The 19,829-nt window shown below is 33.6% G+C and overlaps 2 protein-coding genes across 3 annotated transcripts; one reads left to right on the top strand and one right to left on the bottom strand.

The window, feature by feature from the left end:
* Window positions 1-3,427: 3,427 nt before the first annotated feature.
* Window positions 3,428-3,988, bottom strand: LOC139432046 (uncharacterized). Its single transcript, XM_071200378.1, has one exon. It carries the CDS (start codon window positions 3,986-3,988, stop codon window positions 3,428-3,430), a length of 561 nt encoding a protein of 186 aa, XP_071056479.1.
* An 8,448-nt stretch (window positions 3,989-12,436) lies between these two features.
* LOC111419942 (alpha-tocopherol transfer protein-like) lies at window positions 12,437-14,262 on the top strand. Of its 2 annotated transcripts, none has more exons than XM_023052828.2 (5): window positions 12,437-13,125; window positions 13,176-13,335; window positions 13,431-13,504; window positions 13,552-13,790; window positions 13,843-14,262. In XM_023052828.2, exons 1-5 carry the CDS (start codon window positions 12,975-12,977, stop codon window positions 14,095-14,097), a joined length of 879 nt encoding a protein of 292 aa, XP_022908596.2. In that variant the 5' UTR covers window positions 12,437-12,974; the 3' UTR covers window positions 14,098-14,262. The 2 variants fall into 2 exon arrangements, with proteins under 2 accessions (XP_022908596.2, XP_022908595.2); XM_023052827.2 differs by having other exon boundaries at window positions 13,389-13,504.
* The last annotated feature ends 5,567 nt before the right edge of the window (window positions 14,263-19,829 follow it).

Genomic DNA, 19,829 nt, shown 5'->3' with positions numbered 1-19,829 from the left:
GATCGAATCTACAACTGCGATGAAAGTGGGATTTCTGCTGTTTCAAAGAATACTTCCAAAATACTGGCAACAAAAGGGAGGAAACAAGTAGGCTCATTATCATTTGCCGAAAGGGGAAAAGTGCAGCTGGAGGTTTTATGCCACCCATGTTAGTGTATCCTCGACAGCGAATGAAACCAGAATTGCTGAACAATTGTTCACCTGGAATGTGGGCAGAATGCCATGTCTCTCGCTGGATGCAGAAAAACATTTTTGAGAAGTGGTTCGACAAATTCATCGTATTTTCTTAAGCAACCAAGGAGAAACCAGTCCTGCTATTGTTGGATGGTCATTCAACTCATATACAAAGTCTGACCATAATTGATAAAGCAAGGGCTAATGGTGTGGTCATTCTCTGTTGGAATTGGCTACTATCAAATCCAGGAAAAGTTGTTACTTAGTTTCAAATCGTTGAGATTTTGGGCAAAGCCTTTCTCAGGACTGCAACTATATTGACTGCGATAAATGGTTTCAAAAAAACTGGAATTTGCCCTTACGAACCAAATATCTTTCCAGATTCAGTGTTTAAAGCTTCTATCACAACAGACATTCCTTTAATTACAAATGAAGCCGCTAACATTATTGTCAATAGTGACCAAGGAAGTGCTTCAAATGGCTCGCGTAAGCAGGTTATACCACAGACAAACGATGGTTCTGTCACCAAGCCGAACCTAAAGAGCAAGATGCGTTTGCTGAACCTTCGTGCTCACATTGGAATGATAGTAACTCCAATAACCACACCACAAACCAACAAGCTCCCAAGAACAACACCTATCATCAATTAAGATCCTTTGCGGTTTCTCCTGAACAAATTGTTCCTGTTCCTCATGTCAGAAAGAAAAACATCCGGAAATCATTCCACACAACAGGAAAAACTGTTGTTGTAACTAGCTCGCCTTACATAAAAGAACTTCTAGAGAGTGTAAATAAAGTTAAGCTCGGTAAAAAGAAGGACCAAGAAGGAAAGCATGCAGAAGGAAAGAATGCAGAAGGAAAGAATGCAGAAGTGAAGAATGCTCCTAAGAAAAATGTTAAAAAATTGCTATTTATTCGTAAAGAAAAAAGGGGAAACATAAAAAACAATAACTAATCTGCCAAAAGAGATAAAAAAAGAAAAAAAGGAAGCACGTCAGATGAAGATGGCACTGCGTGTCTGTATTGTGACCATTTCTACTCTCAGTCTACAGAAGGATGGCTGTCATGCGTCTCCTGCAAAAAGTAGGGTTACTGTTCTTGTGCGGGAGAGGAGGACGAGGATGCCGAGGTACACCATATCTGTGAATTTTGCTTACAAAAGGACGATGAGAACTGAATAATAAATCCGTAACTTTTCAGATGATACAAACTAAATGTTACTTGCGACTAAAGCATTTATCCTTTTGAACATTTTTTTCAAACAATGTCAAGATTTTTTTTAATTACTGAAATAAGTTTTTTGCATTTGAATAAATCTGTAATTTAAAAACCTATGCATTTCCAATTATTGAGCCACCCCATCTTACCCTCACTATAGGGTAAGATGGGGTACTTGAAAAACCCTGAAAAAAATTTTTTTCCTACCATAAATACTAATTTTTTTTAGTCCTAATTTTTGAAATTAACTTCAGAAATACTGAAGCTTTAATTACCTTACCTTGTATTTGTATTGAGCATTTATTACGACTACAAAAAAATTTTAAGTGCTTAAGTACCCCGTCTTGCCCTACCTTCCCCTATGCACAAAACTGTTCCGACATGTCCTACCAATGGGCTGCGGCAGACATTTTAAGTACTGATATCAATGTGCTATCAATGCTATCAGATTTGGCGGGATCACTATCAGTGATTAATGCTCTATACCAGATTGTACTTGAACGACAGTCCTGGATCGAAAACGAAAATTGTCTGGTTCAGGAGATATTTGCATATTCACAGATGGATCAAAAACTCCGGAAGGGGTCGGAGCAGGAGTATACTGCCAGACACCTCGGATTAAGAAAGCTTACTTGGGTACGTACAGTACTGTGTTTCAGGCGGAAGTATTTGATAAGTTATTGATATGGGTGCTAAAATCCTTTTTGAGAGAGGGCTGAAGAACATGACGATTTGATGAGTACGATTTTTCTCAGACAAGCCGCTCTCCAGGCACTGCAAGCCGTGAAAACGGTGACGGCTCTGGTTAATGACTTAAGAGAGCATTAAACACACTTAGTTATGATAATAGAATTTCTCTGATCTGGGTCTCAGGTCACTTGGGGGTTGCTGGCAATGAAGCGGCAGATGTGCTAGCACGAGAGGGCAGCGCTAAAGCGTTTGTGGGGCCAGAACCAATAGGCAAACATAAGATTGAACTGTGGGCTGAAGGGAGACTTCGCCTACTGTGGACCAGTTCTCCTGGAAGGAGACATGCTAAGGTGTTTATTAACATCGCCACTGTCAAACCCGGGAATATTTTAGGACTTGCTCGTAACCGCATTAAAGTTCTAATGGGTATCTTTACTGGGCACACCGGGTTGGGAATGTGAGTGGTCCATTTAGTCCTCTGTTGTAGCGTATGTGTGTTCAGAGGTGATAATAATAAGAAATGATCTGGTGTGAGGGGTTGGAGATCATTAGAAATTCCTCGAAAGTTAGTACTTTGTTCCCTATGACCCTTTGCAGATGCGATTTCACGGACTTAACTCCAGCTTCGCTAAGTCCGTTGAAGTTAGGCAATACACTATATATCGTTTAAAGATAAATTAATAAAAATTAAATCTTAAGGTGCTCCACCAAAAGGTACTACACCTATATATTTACCAAGAACAAACTTCATTCAATAAAAATTTAATCTAAATGATTAATTGATAAATACAATTTACCAATGACTTTCTCTTTCTTTTTTAGGCAATACAGGAGGGTTGAAGAGCCATTCGATTCCAAGTTTATCACCCGCCTCAAACATACGATTTGAACGTCTTGGCACAACGATGTTTACGGGCGATAGTAGAAAATGGACGGGCGTAATCAATTCCAACCGTGAAAAATGGTTTCATCTGTTGCAATCGGAATTTTGGTAAGTCAGATATCAATGGTGTGAACGACTTACGATTTGTCTTGAAGCACTTAATACATCGAGATATAATCCTGTATATGACATTTCTAGGCGATAGTATCCAGAATTGGTTAGCTACTATAGCGGAGAGTGTACGAAAGCGAGGATGTAAATGCTCTTTATGCAGCTTTTCGATAATCAGTTCGCTCAATCGACACTTCTTTGGCAATAGAATGGGATGTTTAGCCTCGTAAGGAATTTCGGCGACCACCCTCGCGAATTAATTTTTCTTGACATATAAAAGGTGATAATTTACGGAATGATTTTGCGATTATTTTACCAGTCTGGATCTGGTCTTTAAGTTGGGAAAACGATTCAGATTGTACTTGACGTGCAAGAACATAAAGAGCGGCTTGCTTTTCGCGAATTGTAATTGATGAATTGAAATGGTTCTTTTCGACAACCTGCAACAAATCTTAGAATATAAGCAATTATATTTTGTATCTTATTTAAATCGGAGAAGCTATTCATTAAGGTATGTAAAAAGTATTCTTCTATTTGTTCTGCAATGTTGACGATAACCACTCGTTTTTCTTCTGATATGCTCTCATCTGGACATGTAAGTGGTGATTTCGATGGCCATTGCGAATGATGAGATGACAACCATGCAGGTTCGTTCCACCATAATTTACATCGTATCATCTCGGAAGGTAAAAGTCCTCTTGAACCAGGATCGGCGGGATTATCTTTTGATTGTACATAACGCCAACGATTTCCAGGTAAAATAACATGAATATGACTGGTACGGTTCGTCAGAAAAGTTTTCCATCGGTGAGGTGACGAATCTAGCCAGTTCAGCACCACCATTGAATCGGACCATGCGAAGATCTCAGGTTGAACGATACCGGAGATATTTGATGAGATAAATTTCGCCATATCAGCCAACAGGACGGCGCCACAGAGTTCCAGTCGAGGTAACGAAATAGTTTTTAGCGGGGCTACTCTAGACTTAGCACAAATCAAACTGACATTAATATTGTTATTAGGCAAAATGTATCGAAGGTACGCCACCGCACAGTAGCCAACTGAAGATGCATCAGAAAACAGATGGAGCTCAACGTGTAAATCTTTAGCAGTAAGAATTAGCCTGGGAATCCTCAACTATGACAACATTGGGATTTGAAACTGATACTGAGTCCACCAATAATTTTGAATTTCTTCAAAAGAGAGATCGTCCCAATTCAATTTTTCTAACCATAATCGTTGCATGAGGCATTTTGCAGCGAGAATACATGGTTTAATTAAACCAAGGGGATCAAAGATGCGTGCGATATTGGATAATATAGCCCTTTTACTGCAGATGTGATCACGGAGTTGATAAGAGAACCCAAAATTATCGTTATATTGCTCCCAGTGAAGACTCAGAACCTTGACGACACCATCTTCTTTATTATCCAATGATACCGGTTTTACACGAAGATCAGCACTAACGTTTTTTTAATAGTTTAGGTTTTTTAACTTAAAACCAGCCAATAACATAATGTTTATAATTTGATTTTGCAAGTCCAACGCGTCACGAACCGAAAAACTTCCCATTACAACATCATCAACTATATATGTCATGTAATAATACGCGGAAAGCTTCAGGAAATTGTGCTGCATTAAGTCGCGTAAGCTCTTGGATAGTACGCAAGGCCAAGTACGGAGCAGAAGAAACTCCGTAGGTAACGGTATTTAATTGGTATTCATTAAGTTCACCACTTTTATAATCTCTCCATAAGATGCGCTGATAATCGCGTTGATGGGGAACTATTAAGATTTGTCGATACATTTGTTGAATATCACACATGAAGGCAATCGGGTAACATCGAAACTTGATTAAAATTGAACATATATCGTTTTGAAGTTTGGGACCTGGCAACAAAAGATCGTTCAACGAATTTCCGGTAGAGGTTTTTGCAGATGGATCAAAGACCACACGGAGTTTGTCTGAGGAATTAAGGACATAATGATGAGGGCTATTATAAGCGTTCTTGTTGTGGTGATCTTCTTTGCTAATCAGAGACATGTGCTTCTTTAGAAGATAATCGTTCATAAATTCTTTGTACTTATTGAAAATTTCAGAATTTTTAGTCAACCTTTTTTCTAAGTATACAAAACGTCAAAGTGCCTGGGAATATGATTCACCTAATTCTAGGTTAGCATTTTTAAAGGGTAGAGCTACCATAAATCGACCATCAGCGGTACGGCTGTGCGTTGATATGAAGTGATTCGCGCTTCGAGTATCTTCTGGAGTAACTGGAGTAGTTTCCTTTATCTGTTCAAGCTCCCAAAACTTCTGAAGGTAGACGTCAGTCGATGGTTCAACCAAAAGTGACAATTGAGATGTTGGAGAAGGTAAATCAGCGGATTTTTCCATTAAAAGCCATCCGAAAATCAAAGCTGCTGGTTCATTCAAGGCACCAGCACGACGCTCACCGATGAGGATATAAGGGACCAGTTCAGCTCCCAATAACAAATCGATAGGTCCTGGTAATGTTTGGTTTTTATGAATGACAAATCTTGTAAATGTGAATATTTAGAAACATCAACGGGTACTGTGGGATGAGTTGAGCATATGCGTTGACTTATGACAGCTGTGAATCGTAGTATAGGTTGGTACACATCGCATGGTTTAGCATAACATTCCACAGAGGCTTTATTACAAGTAGAAGACATGCTGTTCAAACCCTCAATGGGTACAGAATGAATACTACGCACAAGTTGGAGTCGTTTTTGAAGGTCTTCTGTGTTGAAGTTGGTCATGCTGCAAGAATCGATCAAAGCTCTTACTCTATGGTATCTTCCAAAACGGTCTTGAATGTCCAACTCAGCAATAGGTAGAAGAACAGTCATAAATGTATTAGTTACAGAGGCGACAGTATTTTTAGGAATTGATGAACTGACATCAGGTGCAGTTGTATCATGTGAAGAGCTGTTAAAATGTAACAGTGTATGATGACGCCTGCGGCAGACTCGACATGTTTTATTGGAGTTACATTTACTGATAGTATGGCGATAGCCCAAGCAGTTTTTACAAAATTTATGGTGGGAAATGAATTCGAATCTTTGCGAAGGGGTTTTTTCTAGCAACTTATCACATTGATAGAGATTGTGATTAGATTGACATAAGATACAATTTAAATTCGATTTAATTTCAGTAGTAAAGGTTGATTAAATCTGTTTCGTAATTAATTTGCTCCCTTTTGCAGAAGATGTAAGCTTAACGGCATCTAAGGCTTCTGCTTGATTCTCCAAAAATTCCATTATTCGAGTATATTAAATAACATAAAATCCCAAGACTCAACCGGGAATCCCAAAGTTTTTGAGCCTCTAACGTTTTCTGAGAACGTATCAATTAACAGCCGATATGCCTTTGATGAACCTTCTTATTTTATTGTGACAGAGTGAATTTCGTTGTAATATAGTGTAGCTAAATGTCTCTTATTTTGGTATCTCTCTTTTAAGATTTCGAAAGCAATGGGCTAGTTTGCATCAGTCATAGGCAACTCTTTGATAAGGTGTAAGGGTTCTCCGGATAATGAGGTCAAAAAGTACTGATATTTCTCAACGTCGGATAAAGTACCGTTATCGCGCACCAAGGATCGGTATAAATCGTAGAAACTCGGCCAAGATTTGTAATTTTCAGTAAATATGGGAATGGTGATTTAATTTCGGCGATACAACAGATTTGACAGGATCTTGCGTGTCAGGATTGGAAGAGGTGATTTTATGCAAAGTGGCTTTGGTACGAAAGTAAGCAACTTCAGCTTGACGACGTATAGCATCATGAGTATCGAAAGCTTCTTCTTCAATGAGACCAATTATTTGATTATGAAGAGTTTTAAATTCTTTGTAAGTGTCGTCAGAATCAGAAGCGCGTGCCATAAAAATCAATTTTAAATCTGGGGATTGGTCGATGGTATCAATAGATTATCAGATACGGCCATAATAAATTTAAAGAAAATAATAAATCAAAAGAATAATCGAATAAAAGATGAATGACAGCCCAAAATTGTCGACCTTGTAAACGAAAATTCGCAAACACCAGATGTGGTGCGACAAAAAAGGCAACAAGCTGTCTCGGAACTGGACGTGAATAAATGCAAATAAATCGATGCGAGAAATTGGCGTAAAGAAAAGAAATAAAATAAACTATACGTGAATGGAATATTAGAAATCATCCGGCTCGAAGGACCAAAAATTTGTTCGTACCAAAAGGGTTGAACCTAAAACCAGGTGCTGGTAAGCAAGAAAAGAAAATGCGAAATAAAAAAAAATAGGGTTAAAAAATAAAAGAAATTGTATTAATAATAAGTGTTTTAGACAGCATTTTAAGTTAATTTTCTTAAGTGAATAAAATGCATCTAAAACACGCATGCAATACAACATTTTATCTACAATCACACTCATTTAGAATCACAATCGCCAAAATTTCATCTGATGTTATCAAATAATGATTTGACATTTCACTCTGACAACGGATGTCACCTCAATAATCATTGCAATTAACTAATAGTTATTTAGATTACAAGTGGGCTAGAAACATAATTACTGTACGAGTGTGGAGAATTGCACGACGAGGTCGTAGACCGAGTCGTGTAATCACACGAGTACTGTAATTATGCTCTAGCCCACATGTGATATACAGCACTTTATCTATGACTGCTAAAAATTACTAAAAAATCAATTTCTTTAAAAAAGTCTATTTGACATTTATAAAAATATTTTGAAATGATTGTTGACAATTTTGAATTATCAGTTTCAACAACATGTTTAGTCATCTGGAATAAGTGTTTCGAAATGTAAAAACATAACAATTAATGTTTATAATGAATAGTATTGTTTCTCTGTAAGTAGATAGCACTTTTTCTTTTGTATTGTTGCTCGTTTCAATAAATTAAGTCTGTTCTGATTAGGCTAAAAATGCGTTACGTAATGAAACCAGTGCGGTAATGAACTTCATTACATAACTCAAATCACCTCAAATGAGTGCGGTAATGATGACTTATCCAAGCAGTCGTAGATAAAAAAATTAATGCGTTCTGGAAGCGATTACAATTAAAAGCTGGTTATTAATGGAAAGGAAGTAAAACATGACAAATCAAAGAATGAGAAAATGTCTATTAATATAAATGTTAATGTTAATATAAATGATAAATAGGATGATTTATTAATTGATTTAAGATTGTATTTTTCATTATTCCATTATTAAAGTAACTTTATTCCACTAGTGGATAAAGTGGTACTTTATACGATTCATAAGTGTGAATAAAACTTCAATTATAAGGTGATTGTGGATAAAAGAAATTAAACATAATGCGTTAAACATATTTGCTATTTGAAAAAAATATGGGTAACGTCATAATAACTCGTTCAAAAATGGCGGAAAGACTTTGAAATCTGTACTAAAAAATTGCAAAAAAATTAAATCTTTTGATCCGTCTCAACGATTTTTCCATAAACTGTTCTTAATTGTTTTGACGAATTTATCCGTTACTTTGTATATTGTATATGAACAGATGTTGAGCAAATTAATAAATTCCAGGTGAGCCATGTTGCAAGTATAGAATAATTTTAAACAGAAAATTTTACTTCAAAACTTGCTTTTATTAAATATGTTCAGTACATCTTTCGAAAGAAACCTCTCATCTTCAGCTGAATCTAATATAAAGATTGGATACAATATTAATATACATTACTAAACAATTTTAAAAAATAAAAAACTTACGTCATAATTAACTATATATTATAAAACCTATGTAGAATGTGAAAAAATTGAACTACAAAAAACGAATTAAAATCGATTACGAATAAAAAACTTATTAAAATATTAAAAACTTACTAAAAATAGAAGAAAAACGAAAAATAATTTGAGAAAAATGGGAAGATGAATGGTGGACGAAAAGAAGAGACACGACTGACGACAAACACGACAATCAAGGTTACGAAAAAGAGACAAAGACCAAAGTCGCAAGAGAGAGGAGGAGAAATTTCAAAAAGAAAAGCACTCACAAAAAGATGATGCGTGAAGAGAAGAGGCGATACTTTAAAGCACTTAATACTATATATCAGAGGTACCCAAACATTTTTCTCATAGACCACTTTAAAAACTTTGCTGGTTCCGGTGGACCCCCTAGCTACATTCCTACCATATTCCCAAAACTCGACAAAAGAAGATTAGATCTAACTATGGAAATTTGTGTTGCAGCTGAGTTCCAACCACGAATTAACAGTTTTCGAAAAAAAGTGAGAATTAATTGGTTAATTAATTAATTGGGTACGTTCAGCAGGTATCAACAGTTGAATTAAATCAGTCAGCTCATTGTATGAGCTTTAATACAGCGGAACGAAATCGGCTGAACAAGCAATTGAGAATTAGCGGTTCTGCATAACCTAAAACTATGACCAACAATAATATTTTTGAAACAGCGCTTACTTAGCGTATCGTTCAGCCGCGACTGCTAATATAGCAACTCAACAGTTGACACCGGCTTAACGTGCCCATTGATTGTGCTGAGAGTAGATGTCAAAAAAGTAAAGTTGGCGAATCGAAAAAGTGATTCCATCCAACTTTACTTTTTTGACATCTACTCACAGCACAAGAAACCAATCAATTCTCACATATTTTATTTAGAAACCTCCCCATTCGGAGTGGTAAAAATAAAAAAAAAGTAGTATACTTTCTTGTGTTGTATTTCTTCAAATATATAAATATTACACTATTAATTATTCTTGTTACCATATTACAATGTAATTACATTTTGCCCAACTTGTCACACATATAATAATTGGCGAGTTTATTTATTAATATTAGTTTTTGTGATAGATAGTTGTAGTTTAGTGCATGAATAGATATAATGATAAGCAAACATTCACTTCCCAACGTTTATAGAAACTAGTTAACAGGTCTCTGAAGACGGTAATGTAACCGAAACTAGTAAGACAAATATATAAATAATCACCATAGTATATAATTTTAATTAATATTTACCTTAATTCTACAACGGTGATATGGATAAACAAATTCATAGAATATTGTTTTTGATGAAAAGGAAAAGAATTTTTTAAATAAAGGTTTTAAATTCGCTATTTCACCTAAAAATAAATTAACTGACATCGCAATTGATTTTGATATTGCTATTAAAAATCATCCGAAAAGTATAGATTTGAAAAATGAACTCATAGGGTTTTTAAAGAGAACTGAGAAAATATCTTACCATTGTAATCATAATGAATATACTAATGTCGTAAAATCTATGAAACAAAAACTTAACGAGAACGATGCAATATTCATAAAAGCTGATAAGGGAGCTGGTATCGTTATCCTTAATAAAACCGATTATATAAATAAGCTACACGATTTTATAAAAAACAACAATTATGTCGAATTGAAAAGCGATGCTTTAGATAATATCACCCGTAAAACCAGGGATGTAATTAATAAATGTAAAGTGACGCTTGTCGAGTATACACCATTCTTAAATAATTCTAACACAAAGTTTTTTAACAGTTCACTCTTCATAGATATGAATCCCACAATCCCAAGGCTATATTCCCTTCCCAAACTGCACAAAGAAAACATGCCCATTCGTCCCATAACCTCCTTTATAAAATCCCCTACCTATAAAGTCACTAAATTTATGCTTAATATCTTCAAAACGATTAACTTTACACCTATATTTTCAATTAAAAATTCTTATCAATTCATACAAAAAACTAAAAATATAGACTTTAAAGATAAACTGTTAGTTTCATTCGATATCAATAAACTCTTTGTTAACTTTTTTAATGATGATATTATAATAATTAATAATCTTAATCCCATTCTTACACATATCATTACACAAAATTACTGCAATTTTAATAATAAAATGTATAAAATTACTGAAGGTCTTCCAATGGGAATGCCTTTATCGGGCATATTAGCTGATATATTCCTTAACTTCATTGAAGAAAATAGCATTATTAACAATACAAACCCTTACAAAAATAATATCCATGCATAGATTAGGTATGTTGACGACGTCTTTTGCGTTTGGGATTCATTCCCATCCCTACTTGATGATTTTCTTAAATACTTGAACAACCTTCATAAAAATTTAAATTTCACCATGAAGATTGAGGAGAATAAAACTTTAAACTTTCTCGACTTAACTGTAAATCATTTAAATAATGACAAGGTATCATACAATATATATAGAAAACCCACTATGATACCTACTACAATTCCTGATGATTCCTCACATCCTCTTAACCAAAAATTGGCCAATTTTAGGTTCCTTGTTAACAGAGCTTTAAAATATCCGCTTTCACAAGAAAACAGATCAAATGAATTTAACTACATACAAAATCTTGCAATAGAAAATAAATTTCCTCTTAATATTATTAATAGTCTCTTCTATAAAATACATATTCAATCCGATCCCTTATATGTTAACCCTATAAAGGAAAACTTTATTTACAAACCTATCAAATATAATCACTTCACTTCCCAATCTAGATTCATCTTTTCTAAATATAATATCTCGTTAGCTTTTTCTAATAATAATAATAATATATTAAATATTTTTTCTAACTATTATTTTAAACATAACAATAAATTAAAAGAAAGTGGTGTATACTCGATAAGTTGCTCTAATTGTGATAATATGTATATTGGCCAAACCGGTAGGAGACTTGAATCACGTGTCCAGGAACATAAAACTAAAATCACTTCGAATGTTTATAAACATACTAAAGAAACCGGACATAGAATTAATTATGACAATATTTCATTAATACATAAATGTGATAAAAGTTACAGACTTGATCTTCTTGAAACTTTAGAAATTCTGAAACATAAATCTAAAAATGTAAATTTGCTTAATGATCAAATTCAAATACAATATAAACCCCTTTTTATGTCTTTAAAAAACCTGGTTTCGTGATTCATTGATTCCCGATTTTTGTCGTCATGTTTTTCTTTTCTCTTCTTGCGAGTGCTTTTCTTTTTGAAATTTCTCCTCCTCTCTCTTGCGACTTTGGTCTTTGTCTCATTTTCGTAACCTTGATTGTTGTGTTTGTCGTCAGCAGTCGTCAGTCGTGTCTCTTCTTTTCGTCCGCCATTCATCTTGCAATTTTTCTCAAATTATTTTTCGTTTTTCTTCTATTTTAAGTTTTTAATATTTTAATAAGTTTTTTATTCTTAATAGATTTTAATTAAGATTCAGCTGAAGATGAGAGGTTTCTCTCGAAACATGTACTGAGCATATTTAATAAAAGCAAGTTTTGAAGTAAAATTTTTTGTTCAAATTAATAAAGGAAAACGTTTAAGTTTTGATTTAAATAAAAAATCAATTTGTAATTATAAAAATAAAAAGATTTTGATATGTTGGACTTTAATAACTCTACTATTATCAGTTATTTACCACAATTGTCTCTTTTTATTCTACGCTTTATTTAAACATTAATTGGAATATTTATATTTTATTGCTCATTTACGTTTAAGGCAAATTATAATTCATTAATGTATAATAACAAAAAAATACCTGCAATTTCAAATGAATTAAAAAATAATACACCCAATTAAAACAAACATTTTAGATCAGGTTTTATAACAACATTTTTCTTATCATCACTACATAATTAACCTTTTACTTTTTTTTCGTTATGCTTTAAATATACTATATATTTCAGTTATTGGAATACGCTTATTTTAGTTTAGTTTCAGGTTATATAGTCACCAGTTTTTATATGTATTTTCACAACATATAAAATTAAAATTTTTTTTTAAATCTTGTTTTTAACCTCATCGTCTGCCTACTGCTTTTAAAACATTTTCTGTGCTTCTTCGAACCTAAAGTTTCAAGTTAAATTTAAGAAAACTAAGTAAATATAAAGTATGATGAAAGACGGAGTTATTTGTTTACCAAATGATAACCAATTGAAACTAATTAAGGAGGAATTGGGTGAGACTAGCGAAAGACTCAAAAATCGTATTCAATTAATTAACGAATGGTTAAAATATCAAAATCATTTACCAAACGAAATTGGTAAGTACTTGTTTTTATTTTGAATTAATCGTTTCAAACATAAATTGTAGATGAAAAACTACTTGAAAATTTTATTCGTTTATGCAAATTCGACATCGGAAAAATCAAGAAAAAATTAGACCTCTATTTTATTTCGAGAGAAAAGTTTAAACTGTTTTATGAAAATCGCGAAATGCCAAGAGAATATTTACAAAAATTTTATATTTCAAAGTAAGATTTTTACTAATCAATGTTACTTATTTTACTTAATACTATTTTCGAAGGTTTATGTGTTATTTGCCAAACTTAACGGAAAATGGTTGCAGAATGGTTTTAGTTCAGCCCAAAGATATCGAAGATTTAAATTTTTATTCGGTTCTAAAATACGGAACGATTTTATGTAAGACTTTAAATATTATTAACATTAATAAAAATATTTTTTTATAGTCGACTATTTATTACACGAAGATTTAAGTTCTGGCGTGGTAATAATTTACGATTTTAAAAACGTAACAGCTTCCTTAATGGGTAAAGTAGACTTAATTGCAATGCATAATTACTTTAAAATGTACATTGATGTTTTACCGTTTCGAATAAAAAGCATTCATATCTTAAATCTCCACCCAATAGCAATGCCAGCGGTCACTATTTTAAAAGCGATTTTAGCTCAAAAATTAAAAGAAAGAGTGAGTTTTTACTTTTAAATAGAATAACTTAATGTAAAATTGTATTAATTAGCTTATGGTACACAAGAATTTTGAAGATTTCTACAAGGAAATCCCTAAAAATCTCCTTCCGGTTGAAATAGGAGGTACAAATAGCACGCTGGAGGAATTATCGGCAAATTGGGAGATTTTGATCACCGAAAACTCGAAATTAAAGACAAAATTGGAAGCAATTAAGTTATGTGGGCTCGTTCCAAATCAAGAAGACTATTTCAAATCGTACGAGTACGGTGCTGATGGTAGCTTCCGACAATTAGAAATTGATTAAAAATAGAAATGTAGTCAAAATTGCAATTTTGATTTATATTAATTAATTAATACTTCTTAGTGATCATGTTTTTAGTAATTATTTTGTTTGTTGGTATTGATTATATTATATGTAAAAGGTTTAAGACAAGGTAATAAAATGATACAATAAATAATATACAACTTACACACTAATGCTCGCTCCTCTCCCTCAAATCGTCACACTTCAGCACATAGTTCCTCTGTTGAGTACCCTATGCTGATATAATATTCCCTTCTTGCTTGTTGTTCATACTGCCCCACCCCGGTATTAACTTCACTCCAACACTCTCCTAAAATCTTGAAGTCGCTCTTCTGCTCCAGCCCATCCTCGTACTTTATCGCCCTTCTACCTGCTTCCACCCTCATCTTCACTTCAAGTCCTTTCTCAATATAAATATATCTCAGAGCCTTCTCACTCAATCCCAAGACCCACCTCCAATGTTTCTTCTGGATCTCGTGCACCATTATATGTTTCTTCCAACCCCCTACTTCCGCTCAATTCATTATCACACTTCTCACTAATCCATCAAACATTATTTTCCGTCTGCGAAATTCTTTTCAAAATATTGGTTCCCCCAGCTGGATATCTGCCCCGCTAATCTACTTGCTTTTCTGAATCTCTAAGGCTATTATCAAGTTGAGTTAGAGCCCTCTAGCAGAAAATTTACATCATTTACTACAAGGAAGGGACAGTTTCAAATGACAAGATTGCCGAGTGGTTTAAAAACTAACCCCAGTGCATTTTCAAGAGTGCTGATAATAGCTATGTCCGGGTTAAACTATGATTCTTGTTTTGTTTATCTTGATGACCTTATCGCGTTTAATCTTAATTAAACAAAAAAGATTTTTTTTTAATATTAGAAACAAATTAGTAAATAAATTAAAATAGTGATAAGCAAGGTCCGACCCAGTTAGCGGTCGCAACAACACTTGACGAAGCGCTGCAACTCAGCAGGTTCATCGATCAATTGCCGATTAAGGATCGATATCGGCAGTGTTCAAACAAGAATTGAGGACGCAAAATAATTGTTAATTTAATTTTTGTAAATAAGACACGATTGTTTTGGAATCAATAGCACAGTGTAGTTTTAAGGTTTTATATACAGTGTGTTCCATCTCAGACGAGCCACCCCGTATATTTCTTATCCCATAGTGATTAGAAAAGTTTCCCGAAACCCGTCGAATGATTTTGTTTGGGGGACATCTTTTGACGTCATTTGAGGCTTGAACGAGCAACCCCCTAAGAGGGGGTGCTTCAACCCCTCAAAATTGAATAGGGGAGAGGGGTTGAGTGATACTTCATTTGAAAGGTCTTGGAAGCCTCTTTACAACGGTGTATGAAAAACGTAAATTTGATGAACCGTTTTCGCCAAAAATCAATTTTTTAGCTCAAATGAGCAACCTTGAATATTTTGGTTATGAATAAAAAAATTGAATTGTTTTATCATATTGTTTTATTTATCACAATCAAAAAATCAAATCTGCGTTTTTAAATCAAATGTTCAAATTGTCCTCCATTGACACCATACAATAATAAATTCTCTCAAACTAAAAAATAAACAAAAATCAAAACATTTCCATATGTTGCCTTCATTGTTTGTTCTTAGAAGGTGTTTATCTGGTTATAATACGTTTAAATCAATCTGTTGAGTTATTACTTTGCTGATTTGTTTAAAATTTTAAAAATAATAAATTATAAAAAAAAAATTGTGCTATACACATTGCAAGAACGTGTTGAGCTGGTTAGCCTCTATTACCAAAATCAAAATTGTGGCCGAGCGACTGCAAGGATATTTAACCAAAACCATCCTGAACGTAGTGTTCGCCATAAGTACGTAATGAAATTGATTTCAAAATTTCTTGAGACGGGTTCAGTAATGGATAAAAAAAGGGCACCCATTGGAATTGTGAATGATGAAGGAGCAGCGGTGGCGGTCTTGGGTCATGTCCAACTTATGCCAAATACGCAATCTGTACGACAACTTTCTGCAGCTTCCGGTATTAGCCAATCTAACGTTTTCAGAATTTTACATAAACACAAGTTCCATCCGTACAAAATTAAATTAATTCACGAATTAAATGATGATGATTTGGATCGAAGGCAAGAGCTTTGCGAAATTATGGCCGAGCGTATCAACAATAACCCAAATTTCTTGTACAACGTTTGCTTTTCTGACGAATGCACTTTTTTACGTAATGGAGACGTTAACCGGCATAACTGTAGAATTTGGAGCGATACAAATCCTCATGTATTTCGAGAAGCTTACACTCAACATCCGGAAAAGCTAAACGTTTGGGTAGGAATTTTGGGAGACCACATAATTGGACCTCTGTTTATTCCTGGTAATTTAAATGTCGAAATTTATCTTGAAATGCTGGAAAATGTGATTGATCCGTTAATAACAGAAAAATTAGAAAACGATCCTCTACTACTTGAACAACAATTGCATTTCCAACAAGACAGAGCTCCTCCTCACTACGCCGCACCAGTTCGCCAATACCTCAATTTGCAATACCCCGGTCGTTGGATTGGAAGAAGAGATCCTATAGAGTGGCCTGCCCGTTCTCCTGACCTGAACCCTCTGGACTTCTTCTTGTGGGGACATCTTAAATCCAAGATTTTTGTGACTCAGCCTGAAAATTTGGACGAACTACGCCAACGAATTGTAAATGAGTGTCGTCACATAACTCCAATTATGCTGAACCATGTTAGTGACGTTTTTCAGTCAAGATTGTATTGTTGTATGGAAGTCAATGGAGGACAATTTGAACATTTGATTTAAAAACGCAGATTTGATTTTTTGATTGTGATAAATAAAACAACGTGATAAAACAATTCCATTTTTTTATTTATAACCAAAATATTCAAGGTTGCTCATTTGAGCTAAAAAATTGATTTTTGGCGAGAACGGTTCATCAAATTTACATTTTTCATACACCGTTGTAAAGAGGCTTCCAAGACCTTTCAAATGAAGTATCACTCAACCCCTCTCCCCTATTCAATTTTGAGGGGTTGAAGCACCCCCTCTTAGGGGGTTGCTCGTTCAAGCCTCAAATGACGTCAAAAGATGTCCCCCAAACAAAATCATTCGACGGGTTTCGGGAAACTTTTCTAATCACTATGGGATAAGAAATATACGGGGTGGCTCGTCTGAGATGGAACACCCTGTATAAACTGAAAATTTTTATAATAAAATTTAGTATGAATTAATTATCTACTCGTCTTTACTTCACCACCTTCCTACAACAGATAACCAGGTATAGTCCGGATCTGTTCAAATGTTATAAGTAAAGGGATAAAAATAAGGATAAGGATAAAATAAAGGATAAAAATGGGGGATTGCTATTTGAAAAAATATTCGTGACGTTATCACTCGTTCAAAAATGGCGGAAAGAATTTAAAATCTATATTAAAAAATTGCAAAAAATTTAAATCTTTAGATCCGCCTCAGCGATTTTTCCATAAACTGTTCTTAATTGTTTTGACGAATTTATCCGTTACTTTGTACATATACCTATTGTATATGAACAGATGTTGAACGCAACAAACCAAATTAATAGATAAATAAAAAATCATTTTGTAATTATAAAAATAAAAAGATTTTGATATGTTGGACTTTAATAACTCTAATAGTATCAGTTATTTACCACAATTTTCTCGTTTTTATTCTACGCTTTATTTTAACATTAATTTGAATATTTATATTTTATTGCTTATTTACGTTTAAGGTAATTAATGTATAATAACCAAAAAATACCTGCAATTTAAACGAATTAAAAAATAGTACACCCAATTATAATCAACGTTTTAAATCATATTTTATAACAATTACATAAATAAATCAATTTTTCAATCAATTTCAATCAATTTTCAATCGTAATTTTCTTATCGTCACTACATAATTAAACTATTTTTTTTTTCGTTATGCCATAAATATATATATTATACTTAAATTACTTGAATACGCTTATTTTAGTTTAGTTTAGTTTCAGGTTACATGGTCACTAGTTTTTATATGAATTTTCACAACATATAAAATTTACATAACTTGCTTTTAAATCTTGTCTTTATCCTCATCGTCTGCCTACTGTTTTTCAAGTGTTTTCTGTGCTTCTTCGAATCTACGGCTTGAAGTTATATTTAAAAAAATTAAGTAAATATATAGTATCATGAAAAACGGAGTTATTTGTTTACCAAATGATAACCAATTGAAACTAATTAAGGAGGAATTGGGTGAGACAAGTGAAAGACTCAAAAATCGTGTTCGAATGGAAAAACGAATGGTTAAAATATCAAAATCATTTACCAAAAGAGATTGGTAAGTATCTGTTTTTATTTTGAATTAATCGTTTTAAGCATAAATTGTAGATGAAAAAAAAACTGCTTGAACATTTTTTTCGTTTATGTAAATTCGACTTAGGAAAAGTTCGAGCGTAGCCGTTAAAGCGATAGTCACGTTTAACGCAAACTTATAACTTTCTTAAATACACAAAATAAGTAATAGTTACTTACCACTCTGTTTAAACTAATAAAAATCGATACTAGGATAAACTTATCGAAAATGTGCGACTCAGAAGAGTCGTACTCTACATCTTCAACCATCATCAACTCCAACGAAACAAGTTCAGGCGAACAAACAAGGAACATCAAAAGAGGTATTTATAAAACCTCTTTATGACAATCCTTCAGATATAAATAGTAGACAAACAAATACTCAAAACAAAACAAACTCTTTTACAAATAGATACTAATAAAAACAAAACAAAAAATCAACCTAACACAGCGACAAAATTAAAGAACTAAACAAAGAATTTATGTCACATTTCATTCTTGTTCCACAAAACAAATCTTTAACCCGTGCAGAACTAGCATTAAAATGGACTAAAATTCAAAAAGAATACAATACAATGAATGAAGACGTTATTTCTTTCAATAGAGACGGATTTCTCTTAAAAAGCAAGGCTTCAAAACCTCATATAAAAATTTTACTACATTCACTAAAAAACAGAAATACTATATCCGAATACAAAGAAAGTCAATCAAAAAACTTTGCAACCAAACACGAAAATACTGAATCATACTCGGCAATAATTTACAATGTTGAAACAGAAATAAGAGATGAAAAAAACATGACATATATTATATTGTAAACGTTTTATCTCCCGCATAACTAACAAACCTACACTTAAAATCCGAATCATAACAGGAGATGTAAATGCCTTTCAAAAGTTGGTTAAAAGAAGGACTTTACTACATGTTCAACTATTACAAAATAATAGTAAGCGACGCGCCTCCACCAGCACCAATAGCTTGTGCCAAATGTTCATCATTCTCCCACACAACCCAAAACTGCGACGAAACAATAACCTGCGGTAAATGCAAGGAAAAACACAGAACAGACAAATGCCCCACAAACATCACCCGAAATCTACAAGGTCGGGGGCCTATTAAATAATTCTACAAGGGATAGAAGGTCACCAAGCGTGGTCCCTCAAATGCAAAAAGCGACCAACACAACCAATAGAAAGAATCCCATCTATAAAAATTAAATCCGCCAACAAGAAAACCAATGAAATAGAAAGTTCAATAACCCAAAACTCTAGAATACACAAACCAATTACCACACACGACTTCATTATCGACACATCACATACAACAAACCTTCCAACTCTAACAGACAAGAATTTATTAGCGCCTTTTACACCAAGAGT

The sequence above is a fragment of the Onthophagus taurus genome, chromosome 11 (genome assembly GCF_036711975.1).
Source record: "Onthophagus taurus isolate NC chromosome 11, IU_Otau_3.0, whole genome shotgun sequence".
Lineage (NCBI taxonomy): Eukaryota > Metazoa > Arthropoda > Insecta > Coleoptera > Scarabaeidae > Onthophagus > Onthophagus taurus.
The sequence above is the reverse complement of the archived record's forward strand: the minus strand, read 5'-3'. Positions and strand labels throughout refer to the sequence as shown.